Below are 25,062 nucleotides of genomic sequence, written 5' to 3'. Positions count from 1 at the left end.
GTTCGGGTGGTAGAACGGGGCTACAAGCAGTAGAACTGGGATACAAGCGGTAGAGCTAAGGTTCGGGCGATAGAACCGGGATACAAGCGGTAGAGCCAAGGTTCGGGCGATAGAACCAGGATACAAGCAGTAGAATCGAGGTTCGGGTGGTAGAACCAGGATACAAGCAGTAGAACCGAGGTTCGGGTGGTAGAACCAGGATACAAGCGGTAGAATCAAGGTTCGGGTGATAGAACCAGGATACAAGCAGTAGAACCGAGGTTCGGGTGATAGAACTGAGCTACAAGCAGTAGAACCGAGGTTCGGGTGATAGAACTGAGCTACAAGCAGTAGAACCGAGGTTCGGGTGATAGAACCAGGATACAAGCCGTAGAGCCAAGGTTCAGGTGATAGAACCGGGCTACAAGCGGTAGAACCAAGATTTGGACGATAGGGCCAGGGTTCAGGCTATAGAAACAAGGTACAGGTGGTAGAACGAGTGATAGAACCAAGGTTCGGGTGATAGAATCGTCGTTCAGGCTGTAGAAGTGAGGTACAGGCAGTAGAACTGGGATACAAGCAGTAGAACCGAGGTTCGGGTGATAGAACTGGGATACAAGCAGTAGGAGTGAGGTTTGCATGGTAGAACAGGGATTCAGGCTGTAGAACCAGGATACAAGCGATAGAACCAAGGTTTGGGCAATAGAACTGGGATACAAGCAGGAGAACTGAGGTTTGGGCAATAGAACTGGGATACAAGTGGTAGAACGACAATACAAGCAATAGATACAAGGTTTGCATGATAGAACCAGGATCCAGGCGGTAGAACCGGGATACAAACAGTAGAACTGAGGTTCAGGCAATAAAACCAGGATACGAGTGGTAGGACCGAGGTTTGGGTGACAGAACTGGGATTCAAGTGGTAGAACCGAGGTTTGGAAGATAGAAACGGGGTTCAGGCTATAGAAGCAAGGTACAGGTGGTAGAACCGGATTACAAGTGATAGAACTGGGATACAAGCAGTAGAAGTGAGGTTCGGGCGATAGAAGCTGGGTACAGGCAATAAAACCGGGATACAAGCGATAGACGTGGGGTATAGGTGATAGAAACAGGCAAGATGTGAAGCCGGATCCCTCGCAGCCCCTGCTTGGCCTCGCCTGCCACCGTGGCTCGCCCCAACGCTTAACGCCCAGCGTACGGCTCCTCAGGGTGTGCGAACTCGATGCTATGCAAAAGAAAAGGAGGAAAAAAAAATAAAAGAAACCTTGATACTGGTTGTGGTGAGAATGGCTGTGTCCTGGCCTGGGTGAACCTACGTGTGGTTTCTTGCTTGTGAGATGAACTCATTCCTCACCCCCTGAAAGACTTACGTCAACCTGAAGCTTGGTATTTGCTAAGCAGTTGGAACTTTTTACTTGTTTTTTATTTTTATTTTTTTGCATAAAGTCACCTAAGGAGCCTTGTTGCTGTCTTCAAAAGCCTTGGAGGAATCTGCTTTTGTCTTAATTCTTCACCTCAAGTGACTTTTATCACACAGTGAGTGCAACAGGTGCACCCACCTAAAAGACATTCGCCTTCAAAGTTCCTTCCCGACCTGGAGGATCAGAGATCACGGACTTCTTCAAACACTTCTCATCCTTGGAAAGGTTGCCCATAGTTACTGTATGGGGCAGCAGCCTGGAAAAGTTCTTGGGGACCAAAGGAGGCCAAGTCTGCCTGCCCTGCACTTCATCAAAGGAGCAGGGAAGAAGGAGTCATCGAGGCATGGGGGCCCGCACTGTAACGTCTTCGTCGAACATGGTAAGAGATTTCTTGTGGTATTGGTTTAACTTTTGATTTGCTGAGCTAGATGTGATATGGATTTATTAAAGGGTACGGTGCAGCTACAGAGATATTGTACTTTATGGAAGTCTTGTTTTCTCTCTCTTGCTGCTTAATGCAAATCCTCTGTGATTGTTTATTAAGAAAACACTTGGGTCAGATTGTTTGAAATCTGGGGAAAGGTTATTGGACGGCTAAATGCAGAGTACACGGAAGTGACTTTCTAATATTGTACAAGTTTCTAATTTCTGCCTTAGATATGTTCTGTTTTGAAGTCCTGGAAAGCATTTAATCCTTTTTGAGTTGCCCATTTCATTGGTGTGGACCAACCACAGCTGATAGTGATGCTATGGTCAGTGACGAGTGTCCTTTAATTATATTTACAGAAGGGACTCTGGTACTTGGGGGGTAGGGGGAACACTTCTTTTGGAAAGTTTGTGGTTTAAATAACACAGTTCCTTGTTAATTAGGTTAGTGCATTTACAGCGCTTTTGGCTAATGGGTTCTCATAGCTGATTCAGCCTTTCTCTCTTGCTGGAATGGATTTAAGTGCTAGAGGCTAAAAGTGGTATTGTTAGGGGTCCTGCAACCCTATTGCTTGCTGGTCTTCCACAAATTAAGAAGAGGCTGAAGAACCTTGGAAAAGAAACAAGGTGAAGAGCTCATCAGGAGTCAGAGGTGGCTGAGGGACTGTTTCAAATGTTGCTTTTTTTTAAAAAAAAAAAAACAAACCAGAGAAATTGTGAACTGAAGGCATCACTACAGAAGTGAGATGCTGAAACACATCGTTCTACTGAAACTTTTTGGAATAATCCTTGCTTTTGCACAGTGCTTTATTAATTCTAATGTTCTCTGAGAAGAGCCACTGCTGGGATTTTCATAAAGCTTTTTCAGTTTTGTTCTCTTGAGGAAGTTTATCTGTGGACGAAATAAAACTGTGTCGGTAACCTTCATATAATTAAAACTGAAATATTTGCTGTGTCTGAGAACACAATCTGCTGGTTAGTGGGAAGGTTTTGATTCAGTTTCGTTTTAGCTGGGCTTTGCTTTCAAACTTTCCCTCTTCCTGTGTTTCTAGAAGGGCACAAGAAATCCTGTGCAGCGTCCAGCAAAGACGCGGTTGGAGATGGTGTATACATATTACCATGTTTAAATACTGTTTTGAGTTAAATCAGTGTAATTTCTTCTCATTTCACCCACGACATTTGTGTACTGACGTTATTTGGAAATTGAAGGTGAATAAGGGAAAGACAGAGAACCTGAGGGGCTAAATTGGGCTTAAACCTGCTTCTGGATTTTTCCAAGCCATGCTTTCATGCCTGTGGTACACTCGCTCCTCCACCCTCAGTTTGGTTGCGGTTTTCACTGCGTTGGACAGAGTTTCAAGGTCAGATGAGAGGCGGCGAGAGCGCTAACTGCAAGCAGTGCAATGTTCTACCTGCCTTTGGTGTTTTGATGTAGTAGAAAAGCCAGAAACGCTCCTTTTTGATCATCTAACAGGAATAGGCAGATGGTAACTTCTTGCCAGTATGACCCGAGGTCAGAAGATCCTAGCACATTTGCAAAGAAAAATAGCATCTATAATGTCCATACACCATATGTCCGCAAGAGACCTCGGTGTCTTGATTTAGAAAAGAATAAACTTGAAAGGGGACATCAAGGCCAGGACATCTGCTAAGAGAGCTGCAAAAGATCAGCCTCACTTATCCACATGGGGAAAAGTTTCTTCCTTTGAGTGGCTGAAACGGTTCTTCGAAGTACAGACAGTAGAAGGCTGTACCACCGTTGTTTGTCGTTCAGCTCTGTTTTGAATTTGGGCTGCTCCTACTCTGATAAATGCTGTCTTAAAATATCGTGAGAAATACAGAGGGAACAAAGGTCATTTCATAAAGTTCTTAATTTCCCTCTTTTTTAAATTGATAATTTCTATTTGAAATACGTAGTTTGACATACTTTATCATTAATGGACAGAACGGTATTTAAGATTTTCAGCCCTATTCAGATATGAGGCCATAGGCTGTGGTTCATAAAAATAGACTGGAATCTTTTCAGGCCTTAAATTTTTGCATGTTTGTCTTTCAGTACTTTCATTACACAGTTTCTTCTAAATGCTAAACACTGTATCTGGTTTCTGTGTCCCACTGTGGGAACTACTTTGTCCCAGGAAAATCATGCTGCTTGCTTTTCATAACCAAGAAATTCCAGGGTGGGCTGTTTAAAGCGAACCCTTAGAGGTAGTTGAACTCTTAAAGGTACTTGTTTGAAGTTCTTGTGTATTAAAACCCATGATAAAACAAGCAGAAAATGTGGAGTTGGTAGCAGCATATCTCTCTTGTGGTTGTATTTTTAAGGCTGGTTTGTGACCCGGTTTTAGTGAGACCTCTACCTTCCAAGTTCTGCTGAGGGTCATTCAGCGGACACTTAGCACTGGTTTTTGGAGCACTGATGATCCTAATTGCTTCAGTGGTGTTGAAAGGGTTAGTGAATATTGTCAGATACTAACAGTCTAAGGCAAAGTAACTTTCAGGGAAGTAATTCCGTTTCTTGGTCTTTGAATCCATATTATACATTTAGAGTACCAAGGAGTGTTAGTTGTTCAACTTTATTTAAGTACCTTTAGAATGTGGTTGGTAAAGCACTTGCATGAATATTCTTTTCTTAGTCTCATTGATAAAATGTTGCCTTTCTGATAGTTTCTCTTCCAGCACATAAGCAGTAGGGAAGCTTAAAGAAGCTGTTTACCTCACTGTAAAGAGACGATCTCCAGGAACTGGATATGATTTTGTTACACCTTCAGTGCTAAATAAAGCTGGACCCAGCCTACTCCAGCCTCTTTCATATTTTCTTCTTACAAAGGTGCTGAAAGTTTTAGTGCTTTAGTTTGGATGTGGTTGTAGAAAATAGATCCATAGCATGAGCTTGCCCAAGCTCCCAGTTGGAGATGCACCCTGTGACATTCACTGTTAGAAAAAAGGCCAAATAGAAGTATCTTTGCCTGTATTATTGATTAAAAAATTGAGTTTAATAGTCTCTAGTCTTAATAATCCAACTTGTTTATGTTGTTAAAAGTTCATGTTTCAATTGTGAAAGTTAGTAAATTACATTGTAATTGGTTGCTTCCTCACGCCTTAGTGACTGGCCAGCATATATGGGTATATACTGTAGTATATACTGTTATAATTAAATCAGCGTTTATTATTTCTATGAAATATTGATAATTTTCACATTAGAAAGGAAAATGCATAATTCTAAGGAGCATTATTTATTGTTTTGTGGTGAGTAAAATGTTATTAATAACTGTATGGCTTTAGAATGTGCTTTTGTCAGCTGGATGCTCCACAGCAGGTTATGATCAAGGAATAATATATGACTTTGTACTCCTTATCAGTTATCCTACAGGTGAGCTCAATATATCTTCTTTATATGCAATATGCATTTATTAGATAGTCAATTGGCCATACATGGGAATGATTTAAATGAGATTCCTTCCACACTAGAACTCTCTTTCTTTAAACCCATGTAGTTACAAACCCTGCATTTATCTCTTTCCATTGTTCCTTAGGGCATTTTTATACTCTCTGCTTCACCAACTGCAAAACCCGAGACCTGAAAGAAACTCCTTTACTGCTCCTGACTCCGCTTTAGACCATTCACCTGAAATGGTATTGTTAGCGTCGGCCTAATAGGAGTCTGTTATTCAGAGCCTGCCTTCAGCATCCTACGTCTGCGTTTTAAACTGACAAAACTTTCTTCCTTGTTAGGTTGGAGATTTGGCGGCTCCCAAGCTGTAATTTCCATCTCTATTAGGAGAGACTTATCCGCAGCTTCTGAGATCATTACTTATGTATCCAACTCCGATGTGCTTCAGTATTAGGCTGATTAATGCCGACATCTGCTGCCCACCAAACACGCATATGTTTACTGCCTCTGACTGCATCCCTTTTCATCATACGGAATTCTTACTGTATTTTTTTTCCTGCTCCAATTGTCAAATACCAGTACACTTCACTCAGAAGCTCTTCCACAAAACTTGATTTAGGGTTGGAATGTGTTAGCAAAGAGACCTAAGACTTGCTAAACTGCTTTTCTACACACTGAGGTAGAAGATGATGGGGAAAGGCTAATCCTTTTCCTGGGCAAAAAGCAGTTCTGGTTTGTGTGCTGACTAATCTTTGATAACTTGCCATGTTTAAGCAGTTCGTCTCCTTCATGACAAATAGATAGTGGTTGCTTGTATTCCAGACTTTCATTAATAGATTGTGCTGGTTCTGCATTCTTATTTACAACTTCTAATAGGATGACTCTGTGAGAAGATCAGGACAGGGAGAGAAAGCTGCAGGGTATTAGAACAGAGATCATTGCTTGTAAGCAATCATATCATTCACCACACTTGAAATTACCAACAAACTTGCAGTATTTTAAATTGAAGAGTTTAAATCTTAAGCTTGAAAGTGAGGAGTTGATGCAGTCTCATTGCTGAGAGTTGGCAATCCTGAGTTTCATCCCCGATGCTGTCTGGGTGGGCTCTGTGGCAAATCACGAGGGTGCAGAAAGGTGAAAGTGGCCTTGGAAAGTCTTGTTGTGTTGGTTGCCCTTTAGAGTGGGGATGCTGTGGTGCCTTGGGACCATAGGGTTGTGTCCCAGCAGAGTTCCAGGAACACTGATAAAGCTGCGTAGAAATAGATCTGGAGTACGTTGGCATCCCCAGGTCTCCCTGAATGTCACTGCAGCTCTGTCAGCGTACTCAAGCCGCACTGTAAGATTTAGATATGTATTGCTGTGGTGCTGCGTGGGAGAGGATGTTTGATATGCTGTAGGTGTCCTCTCTTTCAGCTGTATGAAATACTCCAATTGGTTTGCATTCATGCAGGCTCAAGGAAGTGTTTAAAATACTACTGCCCTTCTGGAGTAATTGTTGCCGATGGACTTTGCTTTCCTTTTCTCCCTTTGAAGGGGGAGGGTGCTGCCTTCCATCCGCACTGTCTTTCGACAGCCGTATAAAGAGCGCTGGTGTCTTCAGGCAGCAGCCTTTTGTCGTTTCAAATGTACTGTGCCATTCTTATGGGAAGGAGTAAGGCTCCGTAAAAAGCTCCTTTGTGGATCACAGAGGTCCATTACGGTAGGAACGTGAGAGCAGTTTCAGCAGGAGCCAGACGGACTCCTGTAGCCTTGCTTTTATTGACTGTCGTATCAGTGAACTCTTATCTTGCTCTATGCTGATTGAAGATCAGTCTTAACCACCTGTAGAGGTTATTAACCTGCTTACCAGAGGATCCATTTTACCAGTTTAGGGAGGAATCTTGGACAAAATGGGGAATGAACATCTACACGATTTTAGTAAGTAAAGCCGCCTAACGTGCTGTGTTTCCTTAGTTCTTCACTTTGTTCTTTCTTTAAACTTTCATTTTTAATTCCAGTTCTGCAGTTAGATATTAAGCATAACCTTTTGTGAAGTGGCTGGAAGTTGCACCCTGCTGATGGCAAAATTTGATACGAATCTGCTAAGATTGTGTTTTATGGTCTGGGAGGAGTCCCTTTCCATGTGTCTTGTCATAACAACAGTGCAGGTGTGTCCTGAGTTACCAGCCTGCCTTAGTTTTTGCCTAAAGTACTTCCTGAAGTTAGGCTGAAAGTTCGATTTTGAGTTATTTTTTTTGTTCTTTCCCAGCATTTCCTCCTTACTGTTACCGGCTGGGTTTTGAAAACCACGAGCTTGCTTTTCCGCAGAGTGATTGCTGCTAATTTACACGAACACAAGCAAGATCATCTTTCTTTCATGAGTGAGGAAGCTGCCTGATTTATGTTGTGTCATCTCTATGCTCTGTTTTTGCCTAATGAATAGAATTGCACAACAGATTATCAATCACTAAGACTTTAGTTTCATCGTGTGTAGGAAAGAATCAATATTGCCAGACGTTGCCTGCCTTGAGAAGCTTCTTATCCATTAGTGCCGCTTTCTAAGGCATTTTGGTGCATTTATCTTTTAGATTGACTTCAGTTCCTACCTTATTCCTACCGTATCAGCTCAGTGCCCCTCTTGTGCCTTTCCAGGGTCTGAGTTGTTTCCAGTCTGCCTTTCCGTATACTCGTCCTTTGAAGTGCCATCTGAGCAGTAGCAAATCTGTTTGGTCCAGTCTCTCCTTAAAGCTTATAAAATAGAAATATGCTGAATTTATTCTGCTGTGGTTTGTGTCAAAGAGGGAATGGTGGACTCAGCAGTTGAGAATAGTGTGTGAAGGAGACAATATTGAATTGCACCTTCTGCTGGTTATCAAATGCCTGGGTTTGGGCATGGCAAAGCTTGCTGAAGTAGTGAATTCCCCCCTTTGTTGACTTACTGTTTGTTTTCTGTCCGATGCTTCCAGCGTCAATGGAAGCAGGGAGTGACCTGAGCACTACGGTTCCCCTCACACTGATGCTGTAGAGGAGGAAATGTCACTGACGCTACACATCCAGAATCTACCAACGCACACACATCAACTCTGTCAGATCAGTGGCCAGTCCACGCCTGCACTGATGGCTTTCGCATGGTCCTTTTTACGGTGTGCCTTCCAGAATGAAGAGTGTTGTTTCTCCAGAGGCTGAATGTGTGAGTTTTAAATAGGACTTTTAAATAGGAAGTTGTTTGGGCTTTCAGAAAATGTTCATATATTCAAGTTGCCCAATTTCAAAGGTGTCTTCTCATTTAATGTGACTTGTGGAGGACTTCTCCCAAGTTCTGAGTATTCCCAGTTTCTGGCATGACCACAGTGGGTTATAGACAAGGTTGTCGCACAGTAAATTCGACTGGTTTTGCTTGGGTTTTTGTGATACCTTTATAATAAGCCTGGAGAAAATGAAGCTGTCGTTTGATGCACTGGCCACCAGGTGTCTTCTCGGAAGCTGTTTAATACTTGGCTCTGGCTGTAACCAACCCCTGCAGTAAGGAGTGTCCTGGAAATGAGCTAAGCTAATGGCCAGAACCAGGGTCAGAAGTGACAACCGTAAAGTTCAGGAATAGTGGCTGTCAAGTCTTTTTAGTTACTTTTGGAGCCTATAACCTCTCTGAGCTTGCTTGCAGGTGAAAAAGAGGTCGGTAGATGATGTTTGCTGTTGCTGTTAACGGGAAAATCTTGCTCCCTCACCTCCAGCTCCATTTCAGCCCAATCTTCATTTTCTAAAAGGACAGAAATAGTTTGCAGTGCTGTATTCCTTTGCCCTTATTGCTGTATTTACAGTTCATCTCTTTCCCCACTTCTCTTGTTACTCCACACAGACTTTAAAAAATTATATACATTTATTATTATTTTTTTAAAAATTGAATTTGATCCTTTCAGTATAGAAATTGATTATGTAAATCCCCTCCTAGCATTGTGTCTGGCTTTCTAAACGTGAGCTTTTCCTGGTGAGGATGCTCAGGGAATAATTGAAAACAATATTCAGCCTGCTACAGCTATTTACACAGTTGGTGTTGTCTGAATGTCAGAATTGCTATCGCGGAGCTAATTATGGAGTTAAACTTTTATGAAGTCATAACAATGCTAACAAAAGTGAAGCTGTAATTTAGTAATTCTCTATTTTACTCAAATCTCTTTTGGCTGGGAGAATTTTATAATAATGCAGAAGATTTAATGCATCTAGCAAAATAGTTTAAGCTATAAATATGTATGCTTGAATGGGTTTTTATTATTTTTATTAGCTCTAAGCTCTCTTCATATCCTCTGTAAATCTGACAACACATAATGTTCGTTTAAAAGGTGCATTCTAGTTTAGCCAGAATTACTGGAACAGCTATTAGAGCTATTGTTGTCTGGCTGCACCTAATGTTTGCAAATAACTTAGGAAAGCTCAAATGACAAATTTTGAGTTAATGCCAAGCTCTTATTTCTTCTTAAATATATTTAACTTGATGGGTAAGAAGATGCATTTAAAACTCTCTGCAATCAATCCTTTACTTATTTTCAGGCCATTGATGGATTGCACTAAATGTGTTTGCTATATACATTTTTTTTTTTCCAAGTGTGCTGCTATTTAATACAAAATAGATGCCCTTTACTGGAAATTAACTGGAGAGAAGATGAAGCTGTTCCCATCATTTGATACCGTTGATGTTCATGGAGAAGCTGCAATTTCTTTGGGCTCTGTGGATCATCTGTTATGTCTAAATAGTGCCTCCCACACAGAAGGTTGGATGTCAAGGTGCTCTCATGTTTCGGGTATTAAGTAGTAATTATTGTTGTGAGGTGATCACAGAAGACGATATAAGTGTTGCTCAACCCTTCACATTCCATATCATTAGGAAAAAAAAAATGTGGGGGAAAACTTCAGTCTAATTAGAGCTCGTGGCAAGACTCCCTGGTGCTTCTCACCTCGCTCTTGCTAGCGAGTTGGGTATATAGGGAGGATTTGTGCGACAAGGAGTACAATGCACTGTGTGTTTTGCTGAGTACAACTTGCAGATGTATTCCAGGAGTTCATCCTGGAACTGCTGCCGCGATGGGTCTGGAGAAGGCCAAATCCTAAAGGCTGGTCAGCAGATGCACAGTGCTAATAACGCATCTTCAATAAGCGGGTAATATCTTGAGCCAAGCAGAAGGATGATTTGGAACAAAAAAGGTTGGAGTTTTGGAGGAAAATACTAACTCAAAATGTGAATATAATCATCTTGGTTACTGCAGTTTTGCCTCTGCAAGCAGAGGTAGAGGATGACATTTCATTGCAGACCTGCCGCAATGTTGACAAGCAGAGCTCTCCTGAGGGTCATCACAAACTTCACTGAGTAGGAGCGTGGCTTTGTAATTGCCGTTAAAAACACAGGCTGTGAGAATCTTAATTTAAAAATAGTGATGAATGCTGCATTTAGTATCAGGTGAGGATTCACAGAGCCATGAAATGCTAACATGAAATATTTGCATTCCACTCGTTGAAATAAGTAGCACAAATCCAGTGAGGTGTTTGTGTTCGAATTTGATAACGGGTTACTTTTCCCCAGGGAAATGGCTATTACAGCGTATTTGCCGTGTTCACGTTGTTTAGTCCTGTGTAACTACAGAGGCATTAAAACCATCAAGGTGAAAGACACAGACACCACCAGAGCAGACACTTTCCAGCTCAGACATCTCTGTCATCTGCAGCGTTTCCAAATTAGGAAGCGGTGGGCTTCAGCTGGGCTTCAGAACCTGATGATCTGGAGCTCCTGGTATGAGACACACGTTTCATGGCCACTAGATGGTCTTGAATCACCGGGTGCTGAGGGTGCCTCACCCCGGTAGCCTCGGTGAGTCACGGCGGTGATGGCAGAACGCTGTCTGCTGGTTGATAAAGGGTGGATGTTGTGGCTCAAACAGATCGTTGGTGGAGCCGCATGTGAAATAACTGATGTGCTTGGTTGCGCTGAAATATTTTGGCCATTCTACCTTTAAATCAGGTTCAATAGCTCTGTGGATGTCATCGTTGTTAAATTCCAGAATTAGAAGGACGGCAGCTCTTCTGTGGTTATGAGGCTTTCATCTGCTGAAGTTGTATTTCAGAAAGTTGATGTGCTGCTTGTGAAATGCTCCCCTAAGGCAAATCAAGCCCTTTGGGGAGGGGGACTGAGGGCTGGAGTGAATCAGACAGGCATTTTACGTTTCAATTATTAATACGGTACTCTTTATGATTCTCAAATTGGAATTGCTAGCAGCTGAATTTAAAAAATGTACTACTACTAAAAATTTTAGAAGTAAAAATAACCCCATGCAAGTAGAGGTGCTCTCTTCTGCAGAGACGTCGTTACTACAGTCTTACACAATCACACTTGGGTCTGAGTTCTCTTTATGCATGCTTCGATGTGTACAGTGGTCATATCCATAGCCAGCTGGCGCGGAGGTGCCCATTTGTGCAGAATGCATAAAGGATGAGGCCATGAGAGCTTTGCAGCCCCCACTGGAGGGGAAGGTCTTACTTAAGGAGAGATGCATTGCAAAGGCAATTGTAGGGTGCGTTCCTCACTTGTAAAGAAATTTGAATTGATTTGAAATGGAGATGCAAATATGCAGTACAATTAAAAATTGTTATCACAATGATGCTGAATACAAAGCTGAACAAATCGATTTCATAGACTACGAGGGAAGAGAGAGAAGGTTGGGTACTTTCCCTTGCTCCTCTTGAGTACAAATTGCCCATCCTGACTCTTGATTTTGGAGGCTGACACCTCAATCTGAGCATCCTGGGTTTGCTGCTGTGGCGAGAGAATTGCTTTTAGCCCAAGATCGTACCTGGAACGTTTTATGAAAGGTCTGGCTTGAGGAGCTGGCCTTGCCAGAGGCTGGCCTGAGGGTGTTTTATGAGATGCACAAGTAAAAGCAGATAAGGCGGATGGGGGGAGGAGGGTGACAGAAATGTTCACGGCTTCTCCAGGGCTCTTCTGCCGCTTCCTGCTGCGGGGGCGGCCATGAACCAGCCTAGATGACAGAGCTCCTGTTATTTTGAAACATAGCATACCACAGATAAACTGTGACATGGACCTGCATTCCTACTTTCCCTTATCCCACCTACACTCTTCCTCCCACATATGGCTCTTGCGCAGAGTAGAAATGAAAACTGCTTCCAAACCCAGACCAAATAAAACCCACTCCCCCCCTGTTTCTCCTTTATGCCTGGTGTTATCTTTGAAATTAGGGGACCAGCAGTGCACATCACAGGTAGTTAACAAGTGTCTGCTTTGTTTGTTTGTATGTCAAAACTCAACGCCTTTGTCTTTATGCTCTTTATCATCATAAAGCTACAACTTCTTGCTATCTGAGCTTGTGTAAATGGGTAATAAGGCTTCATACGAGTGGAAGTGTTGTTAAAAAAAGAGTGGAAGTGCCTCGTACTTAGGGATGGGATAATTTGTGTTTTCTGGTTTTATTTAGAAGCTCTGCATTTTGTACAGGTACTTGTTTAGGTTGGAAGGGACCTCAAAGCCCATCCAGTTCCAACCCCGTGCCATGAGCAGGGACACCTCCCACTGGACCAGGTTGCTCAAAGCCTCATCCAACCTGGCCTTGAACACCTGCAGGGATGGGGTATCTGCAGCTTCCCTGGGTGATGCTGGGACACAGAATTCTATGCACATTCATTTTACTTTGATTCTTCATGGGCATGAGGGAGGGTTAGACTCTACTTGTGTAACATTAAATGCCTCTGCAAATTTGTGTGCTATATCTCTTGACGTTTCACACCAGCCTTGTAGCTGTTCACCTCTTGTCTCCCAGTGTGCTAATGCTAGTTTTTTGTTTGTTTGTTGCCTCTACTGAAGTGTTGTTCTTTCTCTTGGAGAAGCAACTGTCAATCTTCAAATTGGATACTCTTGCAGGTTGGCTGATTGCTTTGTATTCCATTGGACTATGAAAATCCTGCAATTGAGCTGAAGGAACAGAAATCCTTGTTTAGAAAAGAAAATTGTAATTTCTTACTGCCTGCTAGAAAAGCTTTTGGCCTGCACTTGCAGGTGACTTGCCAAGGATTTGAAAAAGAAAAGTTAGATTTTCTCCTCTTTTTTTCTGGTTTTAAGATGGTCAAAGCTGGCATGAAAAATGGGGGTTTTCTGAGAAGGCCTTTGTCTGCCCTAAGCAGCAAAAAAGAGCAAACCTAATCTTGGTTTTCTTCTCGAGTCACCTTTTAAGCTCTTGGATATATTAGCTTGCTGTTGAAAATAGTATTTCTTTCTTTCTGCCCCTTTATGTAAGTAGAAATAGATGCCTTGCCTACTCAATGTGCTATTTTGACATCTCCTTTCTATAGTTCTGCGTAGATGTTCCTGTCTGCTGCATTTTGGGACGATGGTGCTTGGAGATTGCCGTGTCCTTTTTGGGGCACGCGGATGAGGTGATGTGCAGATATCCCTGCTCTGCTCTCCTCCGCAGTCTGTAACTCTGGAGTTATTGCTCTCACCACAAGTGTTGCAATCTCAGACTGCTGCTTCTGTTCATTCTACACACAAGTTCTTGTCACTCGTGAATAGTCTGATTTTAGCAGATACTCTGGCCGTCTGTAATAGGCAAAATATTGCCTCCAACTGCTTAGTGGAAACAAAACCTCAGACTCATTCTTGGGAAACTTGCTTTCCAGCTTTCTTGATAAGACTGATGGCAGTTTTCACCTGAACTCATCTGTATGACAGGATCGTACTGTCTGAGTGAGTATATGGACAGGAGACTGTTGTGTGTTATAATAAAAAGCTTTGGTTTTGAAAACCTGTATTTTTCTCTTAGATTGCGATGACATGGGATGGGGCTTTGATTTCCACTTTGTTCTCGCCAGTTGTTGCGGTCTGACCTGGCGCTCGGCTGGCAGCGTGATTGCAGCACTCGGTGCAGGACAGACGCTCACGACTTCCATGTCAGACACGTTCCTTCTCCTCCAGCCTGCTGATTTTCATGTATTTTAACAAAAACAGTAGCAGAGATTGAAGGAACGACGTGCAGGTCCCACCTCTGGGCAATTCCCCTTCTTCCAAAACAGTGATGGAGAAGAAGAAACCTAATTGTAGCAAAGCATTTTGCATCTCCTTCACACCGTAAACTCTGTACTTTAGGAAAGATTTTCTGGCTGGACCCAACAATCCAGAAACATTGTCCTTCCTTTTTTTTCATGTTGTCCCTTCCTTGCAAATAATATTTTCATGAGATGCTGTCTGAATTAATGCCATTTATTTTATTTTATATGAATGGCTGTCTTTCTAGTGCTGTAAAATAATCCGTTCAGCTGAGATTGAGTTCGTCATTCCACATCCTTGTTGAAAGGAAGCGATGACAAGAGGCTGGAAGCTGAGAGGAGGCCATCTTGCTGCCACCATCCTTCGGGCTTTGAGATTTTGGTTCATAGCACTTGGTGTGGGTTTTTTTTTTTTCTTTACTACACGTCTAGGGACATTTTATCATCTTTCTCTTTCCTGTTCCAAGCAATTACCATTTATTTTATCTTCAAGCAGCAGCCTGTGGCAATAAATTTTAGGAAATTCCTTCCCGCCCTTTATTAAGCCCTACATAATAGCTTCCGCTACTCACTCATACGTTCATTAAGAAGAATTAAATGAGTGCTGGCGGTCATTAGCAGAGCGTTTAATAACCTCTCTAAGGGAAGGTGCAGCAGATTGGAATAAATGAACAGGAGCAAAAACAAATGAAATAACTTCATAGAATATGCTCAACTAATTTGTTCTTTAAAAAAAGCGGCTTATTTACAGGAACGTAGCATGTTAAAAGGTGCCAGTTTGAGCCCCCCAGCGTAAGAGTCCCCAGCAGAGAAGATCCGCAAGCGGTGACAGTGAGCTCTTGGCTGTGGTGCCTGGAAGAGTGGTGGGTTTTTAGGGAGAGAAAGGGTGTTTTAGTCCATCCCGCTCACTTCTTTGGCTGCTGATGCTGCGGCGAGGCTGATGGCTGTGCTGGGGATTGCAAGGAGGACATCTGTCTTGTGGGAACCGGGCCATACCTAATAGCTTGTCTCATCTGCCATCACCCACACAGCAGCCTTCGGGTGCCCGTAATGCCTGATCTTTAGGAAAATAGAGAGCTGTTAGGAGTAAGGAAACTCTCCGCTCCTCCATCAGTTCTTAACTCCTCTTTTAAAGATTTACTGTCAGCTGACCCTTAGCCAATGAGGGATCAGTGTCTAAAGGCTCCTAAATGGCTTTTCTGAAATAAAAGTAGTTTAGCAGGTATCATTGCTTGCAAGCAATTTGCTTGGGAGATCTCAACTTCTAAGCACCAAAGCTACTGATAGACCTGGGAGCGGCTGAAAGGATTCGCTGCCACTTCCAGTCCCTTCCATACTGTGTGTATGGGCTGATCTGTGTCGATGAAGGAAAGGTGCTGGGACTCGTGTGGAAGGCTGCTGAGCTGGACATGCTTTTCCCCTTGTCCCGGTGAAAAACAAACAGAGCTTTTGGATGGTACTAGCTCCTATGTGAAAACTGGGATCACGGGGCACACCAGCTTAAAGCAAACCCTGTACATGCATTGCACTTTCAGTGCTGTAGCGAGTGGATCTCACTCCTGCTCAGCAGCTTTAGTGCTCGTGGTTCTGATATTGCTGTGTTGTTTTAGACCACTTCAAAGCTTCAAACTGACTTTCACTTGAGAATCAGAACAACTCTAATAAATAAAAAATGTGATGCCCCCTCCCTGGATGTGTTTGAGGCCGGGTTGGATGGGGCTTTGAGCATCCTGATCCAGCGGGAGGTGTCCCTGCTTGTGACAGGGGGTTGGAACTGGATAGGCTTTGAGGTCAGTTCCAAACCAAACCGTTCTATGATTCTATGAAGACTTTGCAGTAGTAATTTTTACGGCACGCGTTTCATAACGGAAATGCTGACAACCTTATTTTCATGTCACAGTTACTTGTTTTAGAGGTATAAATATCGCGATTCAAATGTAATTCAGGTATTGTGGATGACAGATTTTTGTTGAGATTTTTGTAGGTTTTTTTGCTGCAGTCATTTCTGATCTCATTTCAGGCGCTCAACGACTTGAAAACAATGACACAGTAATTACTGTTATTGAACTGAAGATGCAGTTTAAGATTTTTACCTGGATCACTACATTTGATTGATATTTTAATTTGGTTTTTTGGCAGATGAAAGATAATGAGAGTCAGTTGGCAGCTGGAAATATTTGCACTGGAGAATTCCTGATTTTGTTTTAATTATTATTTTTTCCCTACTTCCTAGCGCGTTTGCTGTTGCCCGTTTTAAATTCTTCATTTCATTTTGAGCATCGACAGTCTATGACTGGAGGAAACTGCACAAATAATTTCAATATGCTGCTAATACGCTCCAAATATCTTATTCTAGTCTCTGTGCCAGATAATAGCTCAGATAATAGCTTTCAGACACGTTGTAAATAACATTGGGGAGAGATGGTACAGACATTTGTTTTTAATGTACAAATGTATATATGACCTGGTGATTTGCGTTGCTTTTTAAACAGCCTAATGACCTTTAATCTAAGGGAATAAGTAACTGGGAAGATTTCTGATGGAGCAGATTGTGTTTGGATCTACCTCATGCTGTGACACAGAAAACGAAGAAACTTTGTTTGAAGGGCTGAAACGAGCCCGCAGCCCAGCAGAGGAAGGGGTTGCAATACTGATGGTGAGCTGACGTGTTCTTACAGAGTAGAACTAATAAATAGCAGCCTTGGTAATTCTTGCTACTGTCCTGCAAATTTGCAGTATCTCAGTTGGTCCCTGGCTTCCCAATGCAGGCAGTAAAAGCTGAAATATTAGAAGCAACCAACGAGCAGCCCTGCCTCTGTCTCCAGTTTTCTTTCCCTCCCACCACCTTCCTTGGGGTATGAGTTGGTGGTACCAGAGCAAATCCTTCCCTATTTTAATTACGCTGGAAGCTTTTGTCCCAGATTTGAGGAGCTTGGTTAATGACACAGTATACATTGCAAAAGGTTGCCCTGATGGTAATAAAAGCTAAAAATTGTAATGATATCTTTATCAATTTGAAACAGTTCTCGGGTCCTTTCGTCCTCTCAGGTAATACAAGCCGTTCAGCACTCTGACATCTGATCAGGAGTTCAGGCAGCATCAGCGGCGAGCGGCAGCTTGCTAATGGATTTCTGATTGTTCTCCTGGTCCATTCTCCTCCTGATGAATGGTGCGGAGTCAGCTCTCGCAGTCTGGGGAACTGATAAAAACACTTTGCCATCATGTCATTACATTTCTCCGGGAGGGGCGAAGAGCAGATTTCCTCCACTGTCTCCATGGCTTGCTGTCCTGCTCAATTAGAGAGAGATACAGAGGAGCAGCCTTCCTATTTGAAGCTGAAATTAATTTTACAACTTCCATTAGGTCTTTCCTGGGCAGCTGGTGGAATCCCTGCTTGCTCTGGAGAGGCTTGCGGAGGCTTTCCTATGGCCGTTTCACTGTGCAATGCCTTAAAGCAGTGATGTTACACAGTTGACAGATGCAGGGTTTCTCGTGGGGAGGTGTATGTTTGCGAGGGAAGCTTCGCCGCCTCCTGGACAAAACACCTTTTTATGCTAAACTTCTGCATTTCAGACACGCGTGGCCACATCTGCCTGGGGTGAACACACAGCATCCCCCTGCAGAACTGCCTGCAACAGGGCTATTATGCAGGGAGCTCTGAAACGTGCAGGGCTGTTGGTTCAGTAAGTCAGGTTATATGGATTTGGGATTTGTAGGTGCTGGCAGGGAAATCCAGGGTGATCCTTTTATTTTGGTTGTTACAGAGTATCAAGCATCTTGAAAATAAAATAACAATATAGAAAAAAAACCCCTTTATCTAAGGAGTAATTCATTAAACTGTTTTTATCAACTTAAAACTAGCATTTGCAGCCCCTTCACCAGCCCTAACAACTATTTCTAGCTCATTCTTTTCCCTTAAAGCATTGATTCCCTTCCCACCACTCCTGGTGAGCTGTGAAAGTGAATTTTGGGCTTTGTAATTAAGATATCTTGAGTTATTTCTGGTTTGTCAACATGACTGATGAAAGCGGTTATGTATTATGGCTCCTTTCGCTGCTACGCTCTTGCACGTGGAGGCATTTCAGGGGCTTTGTGGGTGTAAATCAGCGGTGTGCCAGCCTGCAGACTTCGAGTGCCGGAGTAATGGCACAGCTTAGCCCAGTGGGATCCCCTTCAGGCGATGCACCCGACTTTTTTGTTTTCTGGAAAACTCCAGGTCAATAGGCATGGGTTTTGAGCTTGTTGAAGATAGCTGGTGATAAACTGTGTTCTAACAGACCTACATAATGAACATTAATAACACCTCACAGTGTATTTTACTCCCATGCCTCTGGGAAGTACCTGCTGTGAGGGATTTAACTCATATTTCAGTTGCTGTCTTGTTCTCCCCCTCCCAGTTTCAGGAAAAAAACCCTAATGAATTGTTGGCTTCGTCAGCGCTGGTTTATGGCTTAAAAGTTCAGGCTGTGAGTTTCTTTCCACCCCAATCTCATTATATTCCACAGCTACCTCTCTTGGCCTTGTTCAGATAAACAGTATTAACTTGCATTAACCCCAGCCCTGTCTGCGTGGCCTGTGCTGCCTTTCCCTGGCACAGAGGACTTGTTCCGGGGCTCAGTCCTTCCCGTGCAGGCAGTTGCCTCTAGGGAGAGCTGATGTACAGCACAGAGCACCCCGCGCTCCGTGGGGTGTGCAAAGGAGTATTTATTGGACTCCTCTTCTTGTGAGGAGACCATTGTTTGCTCAGCACATGCTGTCTTTTGGTGGGATATTGAAAGGATACTGTGGTAGTTGTTAGAAGCTTTTAAGCAAGATCTTTGTGCTTTCCTTGAAAGGAGAAGTCCAATTTATCTTCCTCTCTTGCTGTTACTCGCTTATTTTGACTGGTATTCTCACCATTCCCATTTTTCCTTTTTTTCACCATCCTTCTGCCTCTTTGTTTACTCTGTAGTCACTTCAGAAAACGCAAGCTGGCGTGGTTTCCTGCAAACCTAGTAGGGCTCATAGATCGGTTTCAAAGCGATTGAATGCGGACCTCCTGCTGGTCACAGGAGGGTCAGTGTTCGGGATGCAGTATCTGATGGCGTCACACTGCCCTGTCCTGTCCCTGCTGAGACATGCAGCTGGAGCCCTCCTCTCTGCTCTTTTGTTTGAGCCGTTGATAAAAGCAAGTTGATTATTTGACCTTGTAATAGTTATACGGCTGTCCCATGGACAGGCTAATACCAGATATTTGCACAGGCTTCCATTATCTCTTCATTCATCGAGCACAAAATGTGCAGAAATGGGCCGCTTTTTCCTATGGATCCATGACACTTGGGTTTAGCAGCTGGTTTGGGGCCTTGTTTGCCGTTTCAGCTACAGCCATTTGGATTTTTATTTTGTTTTGAAAGGATGCCAGCAAAACGGCGTATTCAAATGTTTCCAAACTTTCCCAATTGCGTAGAAAGTAATCGCTGTGCCAGAACCACCAGGAATCTTTCTTATCATACAAGTTTTTTTTTTTTTCTTTGATTGCTGAAAGGCAGTGTTTAGGCAGACATTCCTCTTTGTGTTTCCTGGGATGGGTTGTCAGTTTATTAGGCTTCCAGCAGTCCTGTTTATTCACGTGTGCCTTTGGAAGGGTTGGGACACAGCAGGTCGTTTTCTGCTTTTGTTCACTGCTAAGCAATTAGAAAATAATTTATGGCTTTGTTTCTTCCCTTGAATCCCTTCAGAAAATGATGGCATATTCTTAACCCATGAACTATGGCACTGAGACCTCAGCATCAGAGAGAAGCTGTTCCTCGTCTGTGTTAGCGCAGCACTGGGGCATTCTGCTGCTGATTGGGCCCTTTGGCTGTTACTTAAAATTAAATGAATAATGAATTTCCCATTCAACCAGAACCAAGTAAGTGGTAGAAGTGATGTACGTGCTAGATCCCTGCCTGGGAGCAGCGAGGTGACTGAAAAATCGAATGCAGCTCAGGCATGCTGGCTGATGTGCACGAGTATGTGACATCGTTAGTACTTTAAAGTCCCCACCAGCAAGTAGGTGCTGTGCGTTACAAGCAATTGAGGTTTTCATAGGATATCTCAAGTTGGAAGGGACCCGTAAGGACCATCAAGTCCATTGCCCTGCTGCTTGCAGAACTACCTAAAACTAAACCATATTTAAACATGTTTACGTTTCAATCTTCAGTCTTGTCTAGCAGAAATCACTGTATCACTGACTGACCACCCAAGAGGTCTTCGTCATCTTTAAAAGTTGCCTTTTGTAGGTTGGGGAAAAAAAAGGTCCCAGCCCAAACTGCTGTAAACTGCTACATGGGTGGGATAGGGGATCTTCCTGCATGAGAAAGGGATTTTTCTGCATCCGTAGACATAAAGCAACAGGCAGCAAGAGGCCCATCGGCTTTTCCTATGCAATGATAAAATTTGTTGAAGATGGACAAGGAGAGATTCTTAATTTTAGAAAAGGTTTGGCACCTCACATACATCTCTGATATCAAATTCAAATGAAGAAGGGGGAATGGAAAATAGGAAGAACCGGGTATGGTTTTATCCCAGCCCAGTAAAACATTTGTGTTGTGGCTGTGGAATTAGTGCCTAGGTTAATTGATTGTCTAATAGCGTGGTCTTTGCCTGTTTAATCTGTGGAAGGTTAATTAAAAAAAGAGAATGGCCTACATAGCGACCTTATTGTTAATCCGAGTATGACTGGGCAGAAGTAAGAATTGCCTGTGTGCTGGAATTGGTTTATAAGTCTTTTCTAGATTGCCTTCTCTCCACCCCTGCTATGTGCCTGGCATTTTTTTTCCGAGCTTGACATAAATATTTGGCCAAGGCTAAAGGGATGAAGAGAATTACATACTATCAGCAGAATTAGAGGGAAAAAGTTCTTGTGCCAATCACATCATGCACGGAGTAGAGCAAAGACTTGACTTAATGCATCTTATTGTACTTGGCATATGCTAAGCAGGATGAAGATACAGTGGGTGCGGGTCATCGCCCACTGCGCGTTTCCCAGGCTTTGGGAGAGCCCTCCGTCCAGGAGCTTCAGCGAGCCGCGGGCTGGAACGAGCAGCGTGTGTCAGTACCCGCTCTGCAATGTGACCTCCGCTGCATTCCCGAGGCTCATTCCTGGCATAACTTGGCCTCTCCATCCCCACCCCCTGTCGTGGCTGGTTCACGGTCAGGCTCGAGAACGGTGGTAACCTCAGCAGCCAGGACTGCTTCACAGTAGAGCCAGACCTAAGGCCCTACAGCTGTTTGCTTGAAGGCTGGAGATTGGTTCTGGGTGTGAGCCCACCCTGGCACAACAGAACTGCTGGACAGGAGGAGCTGGTAGGTCGAAAAGGCTCTTGTCCTGTGACTGATGTGTTCCAGGTGTGCTAAACCTGAAAGCCATCATTGCTGTCCCAGCAGCGTGGAGCTCCCGTAGCAGGAGCACCTGAAAGCCACCTGGCTGAATCACAGAATCACAGAATCACAAGGTTGGAAAGGACCCACTGGATCATGGAGTCCAACCATTCCTAACACTCCCTAAACCATGTCCCTCAGCACTTCATCCACCTGTTCCTTAAACACCTCCAGGGAAGGCGACTCTACTACCTCCCTGGGCAGCTGTTCCAGTGCCCAATGACTCTTACTGTGAAGAATTTTTTTCTGATATCCAACCTGAACCTCCCCTGACGGAGCTTCAGGCCATTCCCTCTTGTCCTGTCCCCTGTCACTTGGGAGAAGAGCCCAGCTCCCTCCTCTCCACAGCCTCCTTTCAGGTAGAAGCAGTGACTGACAGAAGAAAGCAGCTAACTGCACCTTTGTTGGCTTAGCAAGCTTTAGACCTGGGTAGCCTCACCACATGGAGATGCTTATCCTTGTTAAGGGCAGTGTAACCTCTTCCCAAGTAATTTAAAGAGAAAAAGAAATCCATAATGCTGGAGTAAGTGTCAGATAATGGGTTATGCGCCTTTCCGCGTGCCCTTTGGATTACAGCAAAACATCTAATGGGCAAGACCTCTTGCTTTGACTTTTCTTCTAGACTCTGCTTGTCCGCCTGAGAAAAGTGTCGGAATGAGACTTAGACTTAATTAAGGTTTAATTGGAGGTGTCCATTAGGAGGATGGAGTGAGTAACACTGAGAAAATAGAGATGAGATTAAACTGGGAAGGCTTAAAAGAAGGAACTTTAAAGGAGAATAAATTGAGAAGTGGAAGCTGATGCAATTTTGGTGCAGTGGAGGAGCAAAAAAAGGGGTGAGGAGCCATAGCTGGAGCCAAAGGGCGTTAGAAGAGCTGAGCTGGCGGATCAGGTCTCAGAAGCACAATTGCCTGAATTATTCTGGAGTGGAATTGCAGAGGAGCTGAGGAATATCAGGGCATGAATTTGAAGAGCTTAAAAGTGAAAAGGAATGTTTTTTGGCTGACAGAAGTATAAATGGAGAAGGGCAGGAAGCCTGTTGGGGTGAAATGACAAGTGGGAAAGTGGTTTGCTGGAGGGCCCTGCAGTTCATGGAGGATGTATGGTAATGCTCATGCCCCAAAGAATGGGAGTGGGTGTTGCATTAGTAGCAAAAATGCCTTTTCTCCGAACTATCATTGTTAATCTCTCTTAGTGTCAGTGCTGTATTTAAATAGAAGTTTACAGCCCTTGCTTTTGTCACGTCAGAGTTTCAAGGGGTTTTGTTTATGTCAAGCATATTTGCACTGGCACGAGGGCAGTAAATTGCTCTTCAAGTGGTACGTGTCCTCGATGCTGCTCTGGGAACACAAAACCAAACTCCACAAATCAAAAAGCCTGCGACTAACCAATCAAAAAAAAATATGCTTCTGAGCCCTGCTTAGCAATCCTGGTGGAACTGTAGGAGTGGGAGAACCTGCAAGAATCACCTTTTTATCTTCCCTGGAGCTTTGCAGAAACTGAGGTGCTGAGAAGTGTTGTGGCTTGTCCTCGGCTGTGCGGGATGTCTGGATTGGGAAGAACTGAAGGCTGGCAGCTCCTGCAGATTGCCTAGGATGTTTTGCCCTGTAAATTCTAGCCAAATGAAAATAGTTCCCTTAAACAAAATATTTAGGCAGACTCTATTAAACATCCCCTGGAGTTTCCTTTCTTTTATATTGCAGGCCGAAATGCAAATCCTGCTGTCCAAAGTGGAAAAGTGCACGTTAGCATTTTCCATTGAATTTTCTAATTGTGAGCATATGCATTTAGTGCCTTCAGATTTTCATCACGCCCTTTAGCAGAGTGACTTCAAACCCTTGATGGAGGGAAATGCCTTTTGAATCTGGAAATGTTTGAAATGTTGAGAACGGATTTAGTATCTTTTGATGAGAAGGTTAGCCTGGTGCTTCGAGCAAAGTCCTGTAAGCTGTAAAAGCACAGGGCTATTGTGCTGGGAAAGCCAACTGACTTTCCTCTCTGTATGACCTCTAGCAAGTCCTCAGACCTCTCTGCATAACATTCAACCCAGCTGGAAAACCTAAGTAAACAGCAGGAGCCTTGCTGGAAGCCAGAAGCCTCGACTGGCTGAGTTATTCCAGGGAAATGAAGTCAGTCATGAATTCGAATCAGGTAACCAACATGTAGATTGCGTTGTTTCAAAGTGAAAGTAATTCTGTGAATATCCAAACCAGCTTTAATTTGGCTTAGTTTGAATGGGTGAAGTGATTGCCCTGTCCTACTTTAGAGCAAAGGGGAAAAAAATGATACTTGCAGTTTCCTTTTCATCAGACTGTTTACAGAGTCTGTAGCAATCGAGTTAATCAATATTTCTATTAGGCACATGCTTGGGCCCCATGCCACATGCACTCATTTTTAAACCCTTCAATCTTGTATCATTTATGGAGATTGTATTGTCAGAAATAGTGCTGTAAATAATTTATTTTGCTGCCAGTGCTTTTCTAAAGGTCTCTAGGTGTGATGCAAGATTTCCTCCAGGACCTGTAAAGCTTCCAGATCAGTTTGTGATGGCAAAGGGATTTATTTTTATGAGAGATGAGTAGGATGGTGCAAATGATTGGTTATTTTTAGGAGTGGCTGGCAGCTGTTTCTTTTGCATCGTTATTGTAATCTAGAGTAGAGCAATTAGCGAGTGCCATAATTGCCATCTCATTGTTTCATGGATTGTGTGGAATGAGTCAAGTTTCATGGTGCACACAACCCCCTGATGCCCAGCTGTCCCTATCAGAGTTGGTGTGGATGTGCAGGGCGAGGACAACACGCGCCCCACGGCTGCGCCGGCTCACGTGGGTGCTGGAGATGGCCATGGGGCAGCACGTGGTGGGAACGAGGTCAGCCTGCCTTTGGCGCTGCCAGCTGGGATGAGGTGTGCCTGTGCCATCATAGGTGATGTGCTGCAGCGTAGCAGGTGGTGGTTTTTCAAGCTGTGTCGTGCAGTTACAGCAAAAGTGCGGAGACTGGTTTAGGTATCTGACGTTTTCCTCTCTCTCAAGAGAGAGTGTTTCTAGTTAGGCTGTCAGTTGTAGAAGAGACACGGCACTGTCTTCTCTTTGTCTTGTTGAGGACAAGTCCTTCGTGGGCTGTCTGGGTCCCCTCTCCTCTGGGCAGACAGTGAACACTCACCCTCAGCCATCCAGACCGACTGCAGCTGGGTCACCCAGCCTAGAGCAGGAGATTGAAATCTGTCAAACTTCTGGGACTTCTCAGAGACTGGAAACTCTGCCAATTGAAGAGAAAACCCTATAGCGCCTAAATAAGCATCAGCTATGACTGGGAAGCTTGCAAGACAGTTTCTAATTCACACTTGATCTTTAACGCTGTTATGGATTTCTGGGTAACGAGCAAAAAAAGTTCCATGTAAACCAACTTGGTTTACTCCTCAAA

At 43.6% G+C, this 25,062-nt stretch overlaps 1 protein-coding gene across 1 annotated transcript in view; it reads left to right on the top strand.

The window, feature by feature from the left end:
* Positions 1-290: 290 nt before the first annotated feature.
* ABL1 (ABL proto-oncogene 1, non-receptor tyrosine kinase) overlaps positions 291-25,062 on the top strand; it is an 80,386-nt gene continuing 55,614 nt past the window's right edge. The window contains exon 1 of the mRNA XM_009569473.2: positions 291-1,779. Coding sequence (XP_009567768.2) covers positions 1,644-1,779 — 136 coding nt within the window. The 5' untranslated portion in view covers positions 291-1,643. The remainder of the gene's footprint in view (positions 1,780-25,062) is intronic.

This window comes from Cuculus canorus, chromosome 19 (assembly GCF_017976375.1).
Source record: "Cuculus canorus isolate bCucCan1 chromosome 19, bCucCan1.pri, whole genome shotgun sequence".
Classification (NCBI taxonomy): domain Eukaryota; kingdom Metazoa; phylum Chordata; class Aves; order Cuculiformes; family Cuculidae; genus Cuculus; species Cuculus canorus.
This window is presented reverse-complemented; position numbering and strand designations above follow the sequence as displayed.